The sequence below is a fragment of the Durio zibethinus genome, chromosome 12 (genome assembly GCF_047325235.1).
Source record: "Durio zibethinus cultivar Kanyao isolate XHJ-2024 chromosome 12, ASM4732523v1, whole genome shotgun sequence".
Lineage (NCBI taxonomy): Eukaryota > Viridiplantae > Streptophyta > Magnoliopsida > Malvales > Malvaceae > Durio > Durio zibethinus.
This window is the reverse complement of record NC_143173.1, coordinates 7029219-7050363: the sequence shown is the minus strand read 5'-3', so window position 1 is coordinate 7050363 and position 21145 is coordinate 7029219. Positions and strand designations below refer to the sequence as shown.

At 29.0% G+C, this 21145-nt stretch overlaps 2 protein-coding genes across 6 annotated transcripts; one reads left to right on the top strand and one right to left on the bottom strand.

Annotated features, from left to right (window-relative positions):
- Positions 1-3491: 3491 nt before the first annotated feature.
- On the bottom strand, positions 3492-8106 carry LOC111296403 (uncharacterized). Of its 5 annotated transcripts, none has more exons than XM_089769257.1 (4): positions 6118-8106; positions 5534-5737; positions 4552-4650; positions 3492-3936 (listed from the first exon to the last, which is right to left on the bottom strand). In XM_089769257.1, the coding sequence occupies exons 1-4, from the start codon at positions 6511-6513 to the stop codon at positions 3898-3900; spliced, it is 738 nt and encodes a 245-aa protein (XP_089625383.1). In that variant the 5' UTR covers positions 6514-8106; the 3' UTR covers positions 3492-3897. The 5 variants fall into 5 exon arrangements, 4 of the variants coding, with proteins under 4 accessions (XP_089625383.1, XP_089625381.1, XP_089625382.1 ...); XM_089769255.1 differs by having other exon boundaries at positions 3492-3961; positions 6118-7579; XM_089769256.1 differs by having other exon boundaries at positions 3492-3961; positions 4552-4647; positions 6118-7577.
- Positions 8107-9935: 1829 nt separating this feature from the next.
- On the top strand, positions 9936-11409 carry LOC111297480 (protein EMBRYO SAC DEVELOPMENT ARREST 30-like). The gene is made up of 3 exons (XM_089769267.1): positions 9936-10135; positions 10252-10366; positions 10514-11409. Exons 1-3 carry the CDS (start codon positions 10099-10101, stop codon positions 10926-10928), a joined length of 567 nt encoding a protein of 188 aa, XP_089625393.1. The 5' UTR covers positions 9936-10098; the 3' UTR covers positions 10929-11409.
- The last annotated feature ends 9736 nt before the right edge of the window (positions 11410-21145 follow it).

Genomic DNA, 21145 nt, shown 5'->3' with positions numbered 1-21145 from the left:
TATTTAAGTGCAAACTAAAATTCAGCAATTTATTTAGATATAATAAAAGTATAACGATTTATCAAAGTAAAGTGATAAAATTAAGAGATTTTTGTTATTTTAGCCAAAATTTTTTAAAATTTCAAAAAAAAACTTTCAAAATTATAATATCAATTCTTTTTTAATTCTTTGACAATCTCTCATATCCAAAACTCATTACATCTAATAACTCTCTCTCATATTCTCTCAAAATGTATTGTAATTTTCTAAACAACACACATTTAACCCTAAACATAACCACAATTTATAGGCATAAAAAACCTTCCTTAACTAATTTATCAAAATTCAGAGTTAATTACTAAGTAACTTTTTAACTAAGATACATAATGTTAAACAATCATAATTAAATTTGAGATTATTGTATTCAAGATCCTAAGTTTTGTTTAAAAAATATTGATCCTATTAAAATTTTATTTAAGGAATCCTAACACAACTTATCAGACTCTATTCAATAATTGATCATAATTTAGAAAATCCTAATCAAACTAAACTTTGTTAAACTATCTTCAACAAACATAAAAATTTATTTTAAATGATGCTTAAGGCATGAAGATCGTACACAAAATACATGTGAAAAAGACTATGTATGCATGCCATGTATGCTTAAGTTAAATTTACATTGTGCTATTATGAACTTATAAACAATGATACAATTATTCTTATGCCTACTTAAATGATATATCTAGGGTAGAAACCATGCCAGCAACAACGCATGGGTCTCCCTCTAGTTTAATTTTAAATTTAGCCTTGTATTGCGATAGGAGTAGTTGCCCTCGAATTTTTCTCTCCAAAAAAGAAGTTTACTTTAACAAATGGCAAATCTTTGCAAGTAAAAACTAAATTAAGTAATGTTAAACTTAAATAATGAAATAATATGAAAATTATAAAAAAATAAATATAATTAAAAATTTTAATAAAAATTATATATGAATTAAAAAAACATATTTAATATGATAATATAAATTATAGTCCAATACTTTTTATAATTTATATGTTATAATAAAAAAAAAAAAGCATTCCACCGAATTCTTGTCCTAAAAAGGATCTTGTCATTTATGTCACGTGGAAGAAAAGCAGAGGAAAAGGGTCAAAACGAGAATATGAATGCAAGGATCTAAAATATAGTTCATTTCTTATAGTACGAATGGTTAAAGAGTTCAATTTTTTTTTAAGTAAAGTTTTATTTTTAAGTTTCGTGAATAAAAAAAATAGCCGTTGAAAGAATTTATTTTTTTTATGAGATTTGATTTAATTTAATTTTAAATTAATTATATTTAAAGTGATTATCGAACATTAAATCATCTCAGATAAAAAAAAATATTTCATTTGAATTTAAACATAAAATAAATAGAATAAAAGTTTCATTTTTCTCAGAGCAAGTAAGCATTCCTCTTTTTGTACCTCGTTTAAAGTTTAATCAATTGAGTAGCATTAAATTTGAGGTCCCCTTGGCCAAAAAAATTGAGTCCCCCACTCCCCTTTCCATATGAAAAAAAATTCCAAACAAGGACAGAAGGAAAGGGAGTTTAAGTTAAAATTTCATATACTCTTTTTGTTATATTCTACGAGAAAATGTTAATTGTGCATAGTGATAATGATTTAGATAATCTTTAAAAAATTATTTTTTTAATTTAAGGAAAATAATATATTAAATACATTTTTTCTTAAATAATATTTTAATTATCTTTAAATAATATTTAATAGACAACTGCTAATTGAATTTTAGTTTTAGATCATAATCTATTTTATAAAAAAAAATAAAAACAAAAAGAGAGAGAAAGCCATATTTGAGAGGTTATAGGGAATGATTTTAGTTTAGATTTAAAAAAAAAAAGAAATATATATTTATAAACGGTTAATTCAAGAAAGGGAAAATAACAATAAAACCTACATTACAACATGCTTTTAGTTTAAGACTACCCTTTTCATAAATTAATAAAAACAATCACTGAAAGCATCCTCTTATATTTATACAAAATTTTCTTTTAATACTTCACAATCTTTTGATCATGAATATTTTTAATGGATGTAGCTATCCATCAATTTACCTTAAACTACGAACTAAACTATATATAAACTCATTCATTCAAAATTATTCATTAGGGAATGAAATTCCTCTCGTTCTCCTTTTTTTTTTATTTAATTGGGAAATTATCTTCTTTTCTAAGTTCCTCGAAGACTTCAAGGAAAAGTACAGGTTTCTTTTTTTCGTATGCTTGAACTATTATGCATGTGCAATTCATTGAACAATTATCCCCAATTGTGCAGGTTTCTACAACAGTTGTGGAACCTTACAATAGCGTGCACTCAACTTATTTTCTCTCCTTAAACACAGATGTCGTTGTGTTTCTTGACAATGAAGCTATGTACGATATCTGTAGGAGATCCTTAGACATTATGTATAAGCAATTTGATTATCATTATTACATAGATTTTGCCGAGGGGAAAACGTCGATGTTGCCAACGGTTTGTTATCTGAATGACTGTGATGCATCTTTTGTTTCAGGTGCCCTACAGGTTTCAAGTGTGGTATCAACTATCAGCCACCCACAGTGGTACCAAGGGGTGATCTTGCTAAGGTATAATGTGCAGCGTGTATGATCAACAATAACTCAGCTATGGCAGAGGTTTTCTCCCGAGTTGACCACAAGTTTGATCTCATGTATGCCGAGAGAGCATTTGTTCACTCTTATATAGGTGAAGGAATGGAGCAAGGTGAATTCTCAAAAGCTCGTGAAGATCTTGCTGCTCTTGAGAAAGACTATGAGGAAGTTGGGGCAAAAGGTGCAAAAGATGAAGAAGAACCAGAAGATTAGTAGATCTGTATTTCATGAAAGCAGCAACTAATGGTCTATCATGTTCTTCAACTCATTTCAGTTTTTATTATTGTAAATTTGTCCATGTACTTCATCTGTTGAATTTGTCTACCTTTTTATGTCTTGGCTCTGAACGGGGGTGGTTTAAGTTTAGTGAGAATTTATAGTTTCTGTCCTATGAGATGCGGTCCATTTCAATGTCTGATAAAGCTTTTGCCTTAAGCCATGACTTAAAATTCAATTGAATCAGTAGCATCTTCCCACAAAATTATAGTCTAGATAGAGCATGTAGATGAGCAACCAAAAAATATCTAGAGCACATGGGAAATTTGTTCTGTAATCAAAATTGCTTAGGTAAGTCACAGTGGAACTCATTGAATGATGATTTCTTTAAAGAAAATTGTAAATAGCATATCAAGACCTTATCCTCTTCCATCTCAATAAGTAGGTGCCTTTGTATGTCCTTATCACCAAGTTGTTTGATTAGAGAAATAAATGCTCCTGCAATTTTTTCCATTGTCATTAACACAATCAAAATGGACATTAGGATAATTGAATTTAACTTACTTGACTACTTGAGTAAACAATTTAGCCGTGAATTTGTAACTCTGTTGCATTTTGAACTGACATTTTACATTTAAAAAGTATAAAAATTAAATTTGTTCGAATTATTATACGGTAACTAAATTCTGATTTTTGCATGAATTGAAAAACAAAATCCCATAATTTAACCTTAATTTTTTTGTTGACCCTCTTTTTCTAGCACCTGGCCTGATCCTGTAATTGGTACTAACTTACAAATAAAAGTAGCCAGCTTCATCATATAGTGGTAAAACATAATAAATCAACTTCATGACAAGCTTAAATTTTCAAATTCGTTCCCAACATCAAATGCGATCTCGGCATCAAATTCGATGATCCCTGTGCCTTTCACAAATCATCCAAAGGTTGCTTTTGAAACCTGTCCCTCCATTTGTTCTGCAAAATTATTGACCAAACTATCCCCATAGAGTATGCAATTAATCTGGTTATTCAATTTACTCTAACAAGAGCTCTTCGATATCATTGAATAGCATGAAGGCTGATATATCATCCACCAAAAGACTCTACAATGTGATTTGGAGGCACTTATGAGATGGCGATGTAAGAACAGAATATAAGCAAAAATCAAAGAACAGAAGATAAGCAAAAATCAAACTCATATATTAATCAAATATGTTCTGTACTAAGTATACCATCAAAGCTATAAAATTCAAGACGTGCTCTAGAGTTTACATAGTAGTTAAAGAAAAGAAAAAAAGGGAAAGAATGCTTTTTTTTTTTTCTTTTAATATATATAATAGTTAAATTATACAAACCTTCCTCTTATTTTTAACAAGACTACAGAACAAAACTTAACTTATTGCTATTTGCAATGCTAGAGATGAATTGTGATTGGAATTCAATTTGGTGATCATTACAATGCAGTTTAAAATCTTCATCCTTAATTATACAAAAAAAGTAATAATAAAAATAATGCTAGTAATTGGATTCAGAAAACAATGTTGTAGTCTGCAATGCAAGGGACAACCCGTGATTCGAACATAAATTTGATGATAATTGTATCTTATGCTGTAGTGTAAATCTTCTTCCTTAACTCAGTTAACAAAATAATTTCTCAGAAACAAATGCCAAATTCGAGTGAAAGATTATTTACCATTGTACAACAATCATTCACAATCTTCTTATATAGATCTTGGATATTTTGGGTGCCATTGTCGATGAAACCAACGAAAGCTGAAGCAGCAGGGCCCTTCTTACACAGACAAACAACAAACGTGACTACAATAATAAAGGTGTATATTTTCTGTGATTAGACATTTTTTTCCATAATATATTATTTAGATCTTCAAATGAATACTTTCACCAATTTAATTATTTGAATGCTTATCCTAACAATTTTAATCAGACCATGAAAAGAAAAAAAAGTATTTAACTAGTATGGCAAGTTTACTAATCTTAGATAGCTGTTGGAGACTACCATAATAAACTTATGGTGTCAGAAGTGAATACGTATTATCACTATTCATTCAAGTATAGCACTATCGAGAACATGACACTTAAATGGATAAGAAAATTCACCTTAATTTACTTAAAAGGTATGCAAAATAACCGGGGCTTGTAATGATAATTATTATCTTAGCAACTTTCACAATCTGTGTCTCTAACCCCACATCACATGAACACATACACATAAAAATATTTCCCTTCCTTTGTCTATTTTCATTTGTTCTAATATTGAATCCTAAGTCCTAACCTATGTAAAGGCTCAAATATTTAAAGATTGCATAAACAATTTTAAAAAATCCAAATATTATTGGACAATATCTTGATTATGTATTTGCAAACTACATGACTGCCAGAAAGCAAATAGCATCAACTGAGTGATGTGACTGAAAAATGAATAATTGACAAGTACAAATAGCTAGCGTCTAACCATCATTGAATGCATATGCAACAACATAACAAAGACAAATACCATAAAACAAAACAAACAAAAATCACCCCACGCGCAGAAGTTGATAACTCTATATAAATCTAGTAATTCAACAAACTAACAAAGAAGAAAAAAAGACAGGAAACTGCAACTCAAAAAAGTAGTAGTAATGATAAATGCAAACACTAAAAGGTGCACAGACCTTCAGTTTAGAACTTTGGAAGTCATTCATAACTTCAACTAATGTGATTAGACTTATCTCATGATATTGTGTTTGCAACTCTGGACCCAACTCCTCAGACAACTCTCTAATAGCATTAATAGCTACCAATCGAACACAAGGATGTGTATCATTTAATGACTTCAAAACCTTAGGCACTACCTCTTCCAAATTTTCTAGCATCACCTGTACCAATAAGGTAAAAACATAAACGAAATTCATTTGGAGGTAAATGAAGCATACAAACAAACTTCTCAAGATTAACTTTGCCTCCAAACCAAGAAGCATGTCTAAATGAATTCTTTATTAGATATACAACAGAGAACCTATGTTACATCAAATACCCAAAAACACAAATGCTCATATAGAATAAACAAAAAATATATAGTATATATGTATCAAACATTGTCAAACATTTGAAGTGAACAAAACATGTTAGCAATCTTATCAAAATAAACTCCCTCATCCAACCAATAGTAATTAACCAATGAAGCAAGTCTCAAATTTAATTAATTAAGAGCAAAACATATACTATAATCAAATCAATTACTAATGTAACTTCCAACCTTATAGCAATCCTTAGCAATTTCCCAAATAGCAATGAGAGCAGCATGTTGTTGTTGCCATATGAATGTACTGAACAAATGTAAGAACAAGCGTAGAACTGACTGAAAGATCGGCTTTTCACCTAACAAAATAGACAACTTACTCAAACTTTTTTTTCCTAATATGTAATTACTCGTCTCCCAAAATTTTCCAGCCTCATACTCATACTCATCCTCATCCTCATCTACACCCTCAATATTGAATAACATATAAATTAACTCATCAAACATCCTCTTTATAAATTGTGGCTCCTTGCTTATCATCCCTGAATCCTTCTCCACCAATGTTATCAGGAATTCAATCACCAAATGTTTTATGTCTACCTCTAAACTATCATTAACTGCGATCATCAACATCAATCGTAGTACTTTCTCTAACTGCCTCTCAAAGAACCTTGGGTCAGTCTCTGCTAATTTGATTAACAACTACAAAGATTCCCCAGACTTTGATTCTGACCCTGAATTCAGAGCATTAGTCAAACTCTTCATCATCAAAGGCAATAAATAATCAAACCTATTAGTATCGTTCTGGTTTGGAATAAACTGAACAAAACTGATTAAAGCATCCAAAGCAGCAATCTTAACATCACACCTCATACAATTATCCAAACATTCTCTAAAAATTTGCTGGAAAGTCTTTAAATGAGTAATTCGGGTAGCATTGCCATATAAATTTTAAGCCAACCTCTTAAAAACCAAAAGTGCATATTCTTGAAGATTGGGACTTTGAGAATTCACGCAGTCAAACAGGAACGGCAATAGCTCCGGCCAACTGCAAGTGGCATGGAAGTCAGAGATGGTTTGGAAGACATTATCGACATTTAATTTAAACAGTTTGTTTCTGAAGGCGGATAAAAGAGCCAACTTGAGGGTGTCCAGTGTGGTTTTCTCGGGCACTTAAAAGGAGGAGGTGGTGAAAATTTCGCTGAGAAGTAAGGCAATTTGGGCACAGAGATCAGGAAGAGAAGAGGAGAGAAGTCGGGAGAGAGCGAGGGAGAGTGAATCAAGATGACAATTTCTAGTACAGAGAAGAAAGATTTGGCTCGCGAAACTTGGTCTTCGTCGTTGAAAATCAGCTGACAGATGAGAATTTTGAATTGGGTCAGGTCGGGGCCTAAGATGTCCTCAAGCTCTTGGAGGCGGAGCTGCGTGGAAATGGAATCGGTGGACATGGTGGCTCTCCCAAGGCTTAGATTTGTTCTTTCTCTTCCTTTGAGAATCTAACAGTTTTCGTTCCTTCAAAGAAAGTATGAAACTACGGACGCTAGCACTCCAATTAAATTAAGCAACAGTTTGAAAGAGAGAGCCACGGATCAACTCTTCTTTTTCTTTTAGGAAAAGAACAGTGAGAAGAGAGGAAAGAGCTTTAAATGAAAAAGTTTCTGGATTTAAGGTTTTATCTGCAACTACCAATTAAATTTTGCCGCGTGCATATTGAGAGCCTCTACGTAGCCAGCTATACCTCCTAGGTCAGCACGAAAAGAGCCAACCAGTTATTATCAACACCCAATACTTCTAATAAAAACGACAATCAAAACTCAAAAGATCCCCATAAAATTTTGGGATTTTGCTCCTCTCGATTCTGGCTGAGACAAGTTCTAGGTCTTTATCACGCACGCCACCTCATCTAAAACCTAAAAGTAAATCGAGTCTTATTATGCATCCGAATCATGAAAATGGAAAAAAAAATTTTTTTTTCTTTTGGAGTTCAAACATTTGAATGAAAGAAATTCTGGAGATTCTTTGAAATTTGAAGGTAAGAAATCATATGATAACATAACTGATTTTGCGAATCTGTTAAGATTGGTAGCAAAGGGGAATTGCTCTCTTGTTGAAAACTCAAGGAATTGACGTGCTTGTCAAATAAAACCTTCGTTTAATTATTGTATGAAATTGCTGGAGAAACTTGAATATTGAAACACTAAAAATTTTTGAATTTTTAAATTAAAAAATCATACGTTACTTAGGTTCTGTTTATTTCCTAAAATTCCCTTTTAAAAGATATTTTTTAAAAAATATTTATAAATTAATAAAAATATTTTTTATTATCTAATTGTTTTTTTTTAATCTGTCTTTTTTAAATAATATTAATATAATTATTAAAATATTAAAAATTGTTTATTATTAAAATTATTAATATTCCAAAATATTTATATTTTAATAATATTTAATATTAAAATATTATGTTAATATAAAAATAAAATAAAATAATCTTTTATTCTTTATATTAATATTTTAAAATATTTAAAATAATATTATTATTCTTAAGATATTATTTTTATTAATATTAAAATAAGAATATTTATTATTAAAATATTTGAACTGTTAAAATATTTATATTTTATATTGAAAGTATATATTATTAAATCATAACAAAATATTTTTATTTGTATTTATTATTAAAATAGTAATATAAATACTTTAATAAATAAAAATATAAAATTATGTTTTTTAAACTAAAAAATAATAATAAATTATTAAAATATTCATATTAAGAAAATAATATTATTATATTATTTAACATTAATTTTTAAAATAATAAAAATATTATTATATATGTTATTATTTGTTATTAAAATAATAATATAATACTATTTATTATTGACATATTAAAAAAATTTTTGTTTAATAATATACAAAATAAAAATATTTAAAATTGAAATATCAAAAGGCTTTTAATGTTGATATTTTAAATTTTTAATTAAAATTAAATAAAATATTTTAAGTAGAATTAAATTAAAATCGAACATAAAATATGATATTCAAAATTTTACTTGAGTAGAACTATAAAATATTTAATATTAAAATATTAAAAAAATTTTAATATTAATACTTTAATTTTTTAAAATAAAATTAAATAAAATTTTTTATTAATATAATAATATTTTAAATCGAGTCAAAATTATGTTTGAATTTAAAAGAATAATGTACAAAATACAACTTAAATAAAATTATACTCAAATATATTTATAAATAATTTTACTCATAATCAATAATAATTTTTTAAAAAAAATTACCTCATTTTTCATTTATCAATAAATTATTTTTATTAACTAATTAATTTTTTATCAAATAAATATTTAAAAATATAAAAATTATTTTTCGAAAATCACTAACCAAATACCCTTTGCATTGTTGATATATCATAACATCTTCGATTGTAATTTCTTATCAATATGCGAACAAAGTTTATCAGTTTACACTCAAAATACAAAGCCCAGTGCAAACTAGTCAGTGTTATCAGTTCTTAACCCATTGGGCATTGGCATTGCAAATTCCCAATGATCAAGCTGAGGTAGACAATGTATTGGGCATGTGGATCTAAGTCTACCATTCATATCTACTCAGCCCCCATTTTCCTCATTACCCTTACCATAACAAGCTGTCTAATCTTCAACGTCGCCTTCAATATGCAAGAAACCATTTCTCTGGGACATCCCCTTCAGTTCGAAGAAACCATTCATCTCACTTCTTTCACTTCCATATTTAAGATCTTGACATTTCCATATCAAACAAGCCTGCTTGATAAATATTTTTGTAAATCCTACATAATCAACATTTTTTTGTTTGTATTTGTCATTATTCGACCATTTATAATTGATGTAGCTATCTGTCAATATACCCCAAACCATGAGATAAACTATGTAAGCATGATAACAATAAATGTTAATGATTTGTTTAGGCACCTTTCCTCTTCTTGGGAAAGTCTTCTCTTGTAATTTGATGTCATTCTCAGTTTCATCTATATATACACAAGCTCAAAGTCTTCACCAATCCCCAAGCCAGTCCTGACCTAGAGCCTGCAACAAATTCTTCTTTATTTGATCTGATAATCCCATTTGCTGCTGACAAAGAGGTGACAATTCCATTTTCAATCGATAACACTGCTGAAGGTTTATCTTTTGATCTACCGAGAACTGCCTTTTATGCAAAGCAGAGCCAATGGTCCCCAAACTAGGAGATCTGTTTGGCTTCAGTGGTATGTAAATTTTGAGTTTTTGTTGTTCATTTTGTTTAGTTTTTTTTTAATACTGTTACATATATTTATTTTTTGATGAGTATTGACATTATAATTAATTGTTTGACAAAAAGCAGATGGATTCTTTCCTTGTTTTAACAATGATGATAGTGGATGGCCAGATTTCTCAGGCTTGCTTATAGGACAGAGGTTTTATGAGAGGGCTTCTTCTAGAACATATCGACCAAACAGGTTTGATATGCTGAAAGCTAAATTCATTTTTTTTTTGTTTCCCGTACCTTTTGTTGGTAGTTTGCCTGCCACCAGATTCAAGCTAAATTTCTTTGAATAAAACTCTTTCATCTTTATATTTATGTCTGACTTTGTTTCTTCAAACAGGAAAACTATGGCTGCACTTTTCAACGTTACCGGCGATGATATGTTCTATCCCAAGCGAAATTGGACACTATCAGCAAAGGAGCATCTGAACCGAAGTTTGAGTGAAGATGGCCTCATCAGGCAATCGCTGTCGTCGAAACCAACCTCTTTTCTGTCACATCCGCTTCCTGAATGCTCTAATACAATTTCTTCTGTTGAAATAAAAAAACAAATAAAAGGTAAAGATGGCAGATTTTTATATGGAGGTGAACAGGAGTGGCCCAAATGGGTGCAGTCAGCTGGGACTGAAGGGGTTAGAAAATATGACTCTGAATCTGCAGAAGATGATAATGATGTGGAGCTGATGTTTCAGGTGCCCTACTGGTTTCGAGTGTGGTATCAACTATCAGCCACCCACAGTGGTACCAGGGGGTGATCTTGCTAAGGAACAACGTGCAGCGTGTACGATCAGCAATAACACAACTATGGCAGAGGTTTTCTCCCGAATTGACCACAAATTTGATCTCATGTATGCCAAGAGAGCATTTGTTCACTCGTACGTGGGTGAAGGAATGGAGGAAGGTGAATTCTCATAAGCCCATGAAGATCTTGCTGCTCTCGAGAAAGACTACGAGGAAGTTGGGGCAGAAGGTGCCGAAGATGAAGAAGAACCAAGAGATTAGTAGATCTGTATTTCATATGAAAGCAGCAGCTAATGGTCTATGATGTTCCTCATCTCATTTCATTTCCTATTTTTATTATTGTAAATTTGTCCATGTACTTCATCTGTTGAATTTTTCTACCTTTGTTTGTCTTGGCTCTAAACGTGGGTGGTTTTAAGTGTAGTGAGAATTTATAGTTTCTGTCCTATGACATGTGGTTCATTTCAATGTCTAATAAAGCTTTTGCCTTGAGCCATGACATGGAATTCAATTGAATCAGTAGCATTTTCCCATAAAATTATAGTCCAAATATAGCATGTAGATTCGCAACCAGAAAATATCTGGAGCACATGGAAAATTTGTTCGTAATCAAAATTGTTTAGGTAAGTCCCAGTGGAACTCATTGAATGATGATTTCTTTAAAGAAAATTGTAAATAGCATATCAAGACCTTATCTTCTTACATCTCAATAATTAGGTGCCTTTGTATGTCCTTATCTACAAGTTTTTTAATTAGAGAAATAAATGTTCCTGCAATGTTTTCCATAGTCATAAAGATATTTAAATGGGTCGTTTAGATACTTGAATTTGAGTTACTTAACTACCTGAGTAAATAATTTAAAGTTTAATTTGTAATTCAGTTACAATTTGAACTGATATTTTACATTTAAAAAAATATAAAAATTAAATTGTTCAAATTAGTATATAGTAACTAAATTCTGATTTTTGCATGAGTTGAGAAACCAAATCCCACAATTTGACCTTGAATTTTTTGTTGACCCTCTTTTTCTGACACACTGCATGATCTTGTAGTTGGTACTAACTTATGATTAAGATTAGTCAACTTTAAGGGAGATAACGGTTAAATTTGAATTGATTCGATTTTTTTAAATATTATATAATATTATAAAATTTTAAAATTTAATTAAAATTTAAATCAAATTTTTATTCAATTCGAATCGAATCAAATTTTATAGGTTTGATTTGGTTTGATTTATCTATTTTTAATTTTTAATTTTTATATATTATTTTAATATAAAATTTTAATATATTTAAGTATAATTAGATATAAAATTATTATTTTTATATTATAAAATTTTAAAATATATATAAAAACTAAAAAAAATATATAATTCGATTCAATTCATTTTTTTCGGCTTTTTACCTCCCGATCCAAAATCCAATCCGAACCTAATATATATGTTTAACATTCGAACTTGATCGAAACTGAATACTATGATTTTGAATCGATTTTCAAATTTCTTGATTTTTTTTCTCATCCCTGGCTAGCTTCATCACATAAGTGGTAGAACACAATAAATCAACTTCATGACAAGCTTAAATTTTCAAATCCATTCCCAACATCAAATGCGGCCTTGGCATTAAATCCAGTAATCTCTGTTCCTCCACAAATCATCTAAAAGTTGTCGTTGAACATGTCCTTCCATTTGTTCTGTGATATTATTGACCAAACTATCCCCGTAAAGGATCCACTTAATTCGGTGATCCAAGTGCCTTCAACAAGAGCCTTTCGACATCATCGAATTGTGTCTCCTTAGAAGGCCAATCCCAATCTATATCATCCACGGAATGAGACTGTAGTGTGATTTGGAGGCATTTATGAGATGACGATGTAAGAATAGGAGATAAGCAAAAAAATCAAACTTAGATATTCATCAAATATGTTCTCACTACAAAATATTATCCATATATAGAAGCTTGGTTATATTAAAGGTCAAATTTTGTCAATAAAATAGACTTTTAATCATGGATTTTTAAAACTATTGAATATACCATACTTATACCAATATTTTATTTAACCGTTCATATAAAAAATTTTTTTTTTTACGGTATATGACTATTCGTCAATATAAATATGTTATATACTGACGGTTATTAACGTAAACATCAATATAGGCTCAAAACAAAACAATATTAGCTTACAAAAAATTGAATGAGATTATTGAAGGTATTTTTTTTATCAAAAACACCTTCAGTAATCCATTCAAAAATTTTTAGAGAGGGAATATTGAAGGCATTTTCGGTAAAAAATGCCTTTAATAATCCCTACAAAAAAATCTTTTGTATGAATTATTTACTAACAGTTAAATTTCATCTGTAAAAGAGACTTTTACTGATAGATTTTAATACCGTCAAAATATAGCATATTTATACTAACACTTTATTTAACCATCGGTATAAATAAACTTTTTTTTATGGTATATGACTATCTATCAGTATAAATATGTTATATACTAATTGTTATTAACGTAACTGTCAGTATAGGCTCAAAATAAAAAAAACTATTGGCTTACAAAAAATTGAAAAGGATTATTGAAGGTGTTTTTGACAAAAAACACCTTCAATAATCCATACAAAAAATTTTGAAAGGGATTATTGAAGGTGTTTTTTTACCATAAATGCCTTCAATAATCCTCTAAAAAAATTTAGAATGGATTATTGAAGGTATTTTTTTTTATCAAAAATACCTTTAATAATCTCTCATAAAAATTTATTAAAGGAATTATTGACTGCGTTTTTGACCAAAAATGTTTTGAATAATCCACAAATTATTCAAGGTATTTTTAACCAGAAACGCCTTCAATAACATCATTCATTATTTTGTAAGGGATTATTCAAGGCGTTTTCTAGCTAAAAACCGCCTTTAGTAATCTCTTCAAAAAAATTGAAAGGGATTATTCAAGGTGTTTTTGGCCATAAACGCCTTCAATTAATATTTCAATTTTAATATGGTTTCATAAAATTTTAAAATCATTCTAAATCGAAAATCAAATTATAAATAATCTACATATATAGTAATATTTATATTCATATAAATATTTTTCTATGTTCACATAGATATATTCATATAAATATTCAATTTTTTAAAGGGATTATTTAATGTGTTTTCTAACAAAAACGCCTTGAATAATCCTAAAAAAAAATTAGAGGTAATTATTGAAGGCATTTATAGAAGTCAGTTATAGGTTTATATCCATAAAACATTTAGTTTATATATGTGATATTATGAATTACATTTTGAAATTGACATTATGAACATTATAGTATGTCAATAAATTGACCACACATCTGAATTTAAAACTGATAATGTTATCATATAAATATACTTTTTCAAATAATCATACTCAATATATGTGTATTCATATAAGCTGTCAATTGATATAAAACAAATTTATAGCAATAATATTAAACTAATACCCCAATCTAGAAACTTAAATTATTCATTCAACATGGCGTGTTAAAAACATTATAGAAAATAAAATGTATATATTTACACCCAACCAACAATCTCCAACCTCAAGGTTTAGCAAACGATAATATATAATCATACCATTCTTTACGGACTTCATCAAGTTTGTCTATTGTAAAGTTTCCTTTATTCTCCCACTAAAAAAAATCAAAAGTAAATGCTAATAAATAAGAAAATAATTTAGCTTTTTTTTTTTTAAGATATAACAATTTTATGAAATTAATACTAACCTTGAATGGTGTGGTCATAAAATTATATAAAACTATCTCCCTCATAAAACGAAAGATATAATAACCACATTCAGTATATTCTGGTTGACGAGATACCTGAAAAATAAATTTAATGGGTTTAGAAAAAATTTATCAAAACAAACTCATTATAAAAAAATAAGTTTTACAATAATGACACCCATTTTATCTTTGCGTTCATATCAACTATGGATATTCCTCTAAATTGAAAAGAAAAAAATTACTTAATACAAAAATAAAAGTAATTATGAAGAAACAAAAGATAATATGATAACATATAATACCCCTTTATAAAATTTTGAATATCGGGATTAGGCATCGTCGTTGGTTGAGCGAAATTAAATAAGTATGGCATAAAAGAATTTGTATCAATTACAATAAGCTGCTAATGACGACTGCAAAATAGTAAGAATGATATACTCAGATTAAGCATCATCTCAAATTTGAGTGAGGTTGGAATAATTATTTGTATGAATATAACTTACGCAACATTATACGAGAGAAAATAATAATTAGCCTATTTTTGCATGCATTGAGTCACATGATGACAATGAAAAACGAAAATGCCACTCTGCTCACTAATGATCTTCAGGTCAACGAATCTAAATCTATGGGTCATTTGTCTCATCTTGATCTCTCTATATAAGAAGGTGTACGATAACAATCAACAATACTAGTTAGTAATACACTGTAATATAGATTAATACATATTGACTTTGCACATTTAAATTTATAAGCTAACCTCATATAAGCAACAATATCAACAATTGATATTTCATCCAGGTTACAAAATTCTTTAACCTCATCCCCACCAACATAAGAAATTGATGAATGATCAAATAACATATCCTCGGACTCAACAATAATACAATTTCCTCTGGATAAATGATCAAATGAATAATTAGATAACACATCAATGGCAGCCTAAGCAAGGGTCATACTATGAGTCTCAATATCTTGTTACAATATATATGAAATATAAGTATTAAAATCAAATCAATAAATATAATAAACAAATAAATATTAAGTGAATAAATAAAATCATACTTCATGGCTGGTATCGGAGGTTGAGTTTCTTGCTTGACTTGCAACAAAAGCTTGTTCTAGCTAGATGATGCTATCCGACTGGCCTACAGGTATGCTAGGCTGCATTGCTGCCAACATCACCTCCAAAGCTATGAGTTGTTGCTATTGCTCATTCAGGCATTACTCTTGGTCATTAAGTTTTTGCTATTGTTGCTCAATGATATTTCATCCAGGTTACAAAATTCTTTAACCTCATCCACACTAATGTAAGAAATTGATGGATGATTAAATAACCTATCATCGAACTTAACGGTAATATAATTTCCTCTGGATAAATGATCAAATGAATAATTAGATAACACATCAATGGCAACCTAAGTAAGGGTCATCTCTGAGTCTCAATATCTTGTTACAATATATAATTAAATATAAGTATTAAAACCAAATCAATAAATATAATAAACAAATAAATATTAAGTGAATAAACAAAATCATACTTCATGGCTGGTATCAGAGGTTGGGTTTCCTACTTGACTTGCAACGAAAGCTTATCCTAACTGGATGATGATATCCGACTAGCCTACAGGTATGCTAGGCTGCATTGCTGCCAATATCACCTCTAAAGCTGTGAGTCGTTACTGTTGTTCATTCAGGCATTACTCTTGGTCATTAAGTTTTTGCTGTTGTTGCTCAATGATTGCTTTATATTGTGCATTCACCATTTGAGGGGTTTTCGGTTGATTACTAAAGAATTTTGATAGCAACACAAATTTACCAACACCATGAAATTGACCATGTCTTTCTTTCGTTCCTAATACTAAAGACAAGGGATCTTAGCCATAATAGGTTGCCATTTCACCATATTTAAATTTAATAGCATAATCATCCTAAAAGACAATAATAAGATAGGCCGTAATAACAAATCTATATAAGTGTAGAGTCATGCATATAAGCATCAAAACAATCATATGTGATATAATGAGTAGTTATACATATAATTTTTTTAGCCATATGTTCGGTTGCTTCTTCTGCAAATGATCCACCTTTTCGTAAATGTCTTTGTTTCCATATATCCTATCTAGAAACTTTGGTACTAGAGCTAACTAATTCCTAATAAATTACTGCTATATAAGAATCAAAATCTATTAAATGAATGTTCATAAATATTCATTTATGAGTATAAAACAAGCATGTGAATATTTACAAGCTCATATTTGACATTTGTATAACCCTTTTTTGATGTCTAATTATGATAGACTTGTTTGGCCCAAATGTTCTTTTGTTGTTATTTGATTTTCTAGAAAAGAAAAAAATTACGTAAATCACATATTAAGATATTGAGTATATTATATAAAATCTTATAAACAATTTTTTGTAATGGGTACGCATATCAAAAAATCTTTTGATAATTGATCTTGAACAAAAATGATCCAATCTTGATAACTTATAACATCTAAATATGACGAAGGTGGAACAACCAACATATAACCATGATTAGCGAATGGTAAAAATATATTAGGCTGTCAATCTACTTTTAAAGTCTCTGAATGCTTTTCTAATCAATTGCAACACAAGCTTTTTACACTCAATTAGGACGTCAAATTATTCCTAAAAAAATTTAACGCAATTAGTATAAACACATTGAATTTCAATTAAATGATCATTTAACAAATTTTATAAAATAATTAAATAAACATACCACAACCGACTCTTATATACAATCATTTAGACCATCAAGTACTCATCACCAATTGTGGTACGTAATAAAAATGCTACTACGGATGACCGCTCTAATATGACTAGCCAACTTGGCAGTTCCATCAGACACAAGCTGCCCAATTTGATTGAATTCGATGTGAATTTTTATGTCAGTCACTTTAATTTGTTTATTTCATCTCCTTGCTTTTTTTTTTTTCACTACAGGTGTGTCTTTTTCATGTTCAGTAACAAGAGAAGTATGTTCTTTGAATTTCATAATACCTACGATTTTGATCATAATTATACGAAATACACCAAACTGTCTTTCTAAATTTCACACAATATGTAATAAAATAACAGTTACTACACCAATATACGTAAAACACCCTTAAACCAATAATATTTTACAAGTATAAGCCATACTGTGATTCCTACCTTAAATAAGAGTTCCATGCAAAATAAATGATGAGTAAAAAAATACACACAATTTTCACAATACCATTCAACAAACCACAATATTTAAACCAAACTACACATAAACATCATTTATGCAATAAAAGGTGATTGGATAACTAAGGTGATGGTGGAATGAATAAAAATATATATAGTAAGGAAAGGCAAAATAAAACCTATATCGATGAATATAAATAATAAATAAAATAAGGACATATCGACAAAAAGAGAGGTGCGCAGTATTGAGTTATTGAAGGTCGACGGTGACGAGAGAGATGAAGAAACCAAAAGGCAAACTAAATGGGTTTAGAGGTTTTGGTTTGGTTACAATACAACTTTTAATCATTCTCTGTAATAGTAGTTTGGGATTCCAAAGTTCAAGATAGGGGAATGAATTTCAAGAATGATCAATGAAGGCGTTTTACTAAAAAAATGCCTTTTAATTTTTTTAATGGAATATTCAAGGTATTTTTTGGGCAAAAATGCCTTAAATAATAATAATAAAAAACCCACAGATTATTGAAGGCATTTTTTTTTATAAAAAACACCTTAAGAATCCCTTCTAAAAAATTAGAGGGGATTATTGAAGACATTTTTAACCAAAAATATCTTCAATAATCCATGAATTATTAAGGTGTTTTTGCCTAGAAACTCCTTCAATAACCCCATTCAATATTTTGTTATGAATTATTTAAGGAATCTTCTAATAAAAATTGAAAATGATTATTCAAGGCGTTTTTTGCCATAAACGCCTTGAATAATCCCCTCTAAATGAATAATTCATGAGTTAATTGAAAGCATTTTTTGCGATAAACACAATGAATAATCCATAAATTATTCAATGCGTTTTTAGCCAAAAACGCCTTCAATAACTTTATTTAATATTTTGTAAGGGATTATTCAATGTATTTTTTGGCTAAAAATGCCTTTAATAATTCCATCATAAAAATTGAAGAGGATTATTCAAGGCATTTTTTGGGATTATTGAAGGCATTTTTGACAAAAAATGCCTTCAATAATCCAGTCTGAATGAATATTTCGTGGGTTACGGAAGGCATTTGTGGCAAAAAATGCCTTGAATAATCCATGAATTATTCAAGGCATTTTTAGCTAGAAACGCCTTCAATAATCCATCTAAAAAATGAAAATGATTGTTGAAGACATTTTTTTACCAAAAACGCCTTTAATAATCCACTCATAAAAAATCTAAGAAGATTATTCAAGGTATTTCTGGTCATAAATATTTTTAATAACTCTATTCAATTTTTTTATAAAAGATTATTTAAGGTATTTTTCAGGCTAAAACGCCTTGATTAATCCTCGCCTAAAAAATATATGGATTATTGAATGTATTTTTAGCAAAAAAAAACACTAAAATAATCTCTCATAAAAAATTAGAGGAAATAATCCCCTATCTAGAGATTATTTAGGGCATTTTTGATCAAAAATGCCTTCAATAATCCATTGTCCTTACCTTATGCTCCCACATCTTGGGAATGAAAACCTTTTGAAATAATCTAAACTAATTAAAACAAAAGTAGTGAAAATTTTGTTCCCACCATCCTTACCTTGCCTTTCTATCCTTATCTCGCTTAAAGCTTATCTTGTCTCACTCTTTCTTGGCTTTGATCTTTTTAACTTTGTAGCTAAAATTCTTGTTTAAATTTTCAAGCTTTAAACATTGGTTTCCCTTGCAAAAATTCATCATTTCTACATAGTTTTTACAAGCTACCAAGATTTTATCTTTTTTCCATTATGAGTTACTTTCCTTCCATCCTCTGCCTCTCTCTTGCTTATTCAACCAAACCTGATCTTGGTTGTGCTTCTCCTAAAAATACATAAGTTTAATTATAAAAGTACATCTGAAATATTATTCTTAATGAAAATGTTACATTATGCTTATATAGTCAAATTTTATTTAGTGCTTAAATTAAATGCTATTGTTTAATTTAAGTTTTTAAATTAAATATAATTTTATTACTAGGGCAAATCATCTTGCAATGTAAGACATAGTTCAACTAATATATTGTGTATTATTAGATTTGAGATGGCAAAGCGTGGACAATTGAATATCACTAAGGCAAATCATGCCTCTAGTTTTCAATCGCAAACATAATATGAAGAATAACATGTGCCTGTTGATCCAAAAGCTTCATAACATGAGCCTCCATAAGAATCTCAAGAACTAATTTCTCAATCTACAAATAATAAAGATCAAGATGAACAAGTTGAACATAATTCAAGTATAAAAACACTATATTCTATTAGTACAATTCTTTATGTGTTACAATGTTGTACAAATACAAATTTTAATGAATTTAATTACTTTTTTTACATGTAATTTTTCTATCTAGGAAATGTTCAACATAAAAATGCTCGAGGTCTTACATGTATGGCTGATATTTGGGACTTGGAAGAAGGGGAGCATGTTGTTGTTAAGGTCAATGATGATGCTATACCTATCAGTGATAAATCTTGCTTTTTAATTCAATTCATTGGTAGCATGGTGAGAATGCCTAGCTTTGCACCAATTAATTATACAAATTGACAAGAAATATCGGATGATAAGAAGGAAGAAATGCAAAAAACATTAGAGGTATCAATACGATAATATTTTATTTGCTAGCTAATGCCATGACAATAATCTTTTAGCTTTTAGTTAATAGTAGCAATTCATATAATATATATTAACATTTTCTTTCCAATTACCTCTTTCAAATTATAGTCAAAGTTTGAATTTCACAAATCTGATTTTGATGAGCTCGTTAATGAAGAAATATATAAAAAAAAATTAAGTTTTGGGCCCTAAGAACCATGGGTGCTAAGTGGAGGTAATGGAAGAATGAATTGAAGTCTAAATTTTATGATGAACATAAGACACCAGAGGAAATGATGACAAAGGTTGATGATTCTCGAGTAAACAAAAGTCAATTCCTATTTCTTGGTGCACATTGGTTAACTAATAAAGTGAAGAGAAATATTTACAAAAGTTACTATTTACTTTATTTTAACACTATGATAATAATTATAAAGTTATTATAATATATCTTTTCTTATTCATTTGTGTGAAAGAACAAAGTGAGACAAACAAAATAAACCACTCAAAATTAGATTAGCCTCATTGCACAGGAATAAAATCATTCTCGAGGATCATTCAAACCTTGGTATATATATCAAATTTTCTTGTCGCATTCAATTAAATGAATATGAAGTTTGCTTTTTTTTTTATGTGTGATTTTGTCATTACAATACTTAATGTTGTACCTTTGTAAAAAAAAAAAGCTAATGGAATTCTA

What these genes read in the sequence shown, in the direction of transcription:
- LOC111296403 (XM_089769255.1), bottom strand. Translation starts at nt 6,513, where the DNA reads ATGTTGATGATCGCAGTTAATGATAGTTTAGAGGTAGACATAAAACAT. An exon ending in TCCAAAGTTCTAAACTGAAG is followed by an intron (nt 4,651 to 5,533) that starts GTCTGTGCACCT and finishes TGTCTGTGTAAG; the next exon opens with AAGGGCCCTGCTGCTTCAGC. An exon ending in TGAATGATTGTTGTACAATG is followed by an intron (nt 3,962 to 4,551) that starts GTAAATAATCTT and finishes ATCACATTGTAG; the next exon opens with AGTCTTTTGGTGGATGATAT.
- LOC111297480 (XM_089769267.1), top strand. Translation starts at nt 10,099, where the DNA reads ATGGTCCCCAAACTAGGAGATCTGTTTGGCTTCAGTG. An exon ending in AGATCTGTTTGGCTTCAGTG is followed by an intron (nt 10,136 to 10,251) that starts GTATGTAAATTT and finishes GACAAAAAGCAG; the next exon opens with ATGGATTCTTTCCTTGTTTT. An exon ending in AGAACATATCGACCAAACAG is followed by an intron (nt 10,367 to 10,513) that starts GTTTGATATGCT and finishes TTCTTCAAACAG; the next exon opens with GAAAACTATGGCTGCACTTT.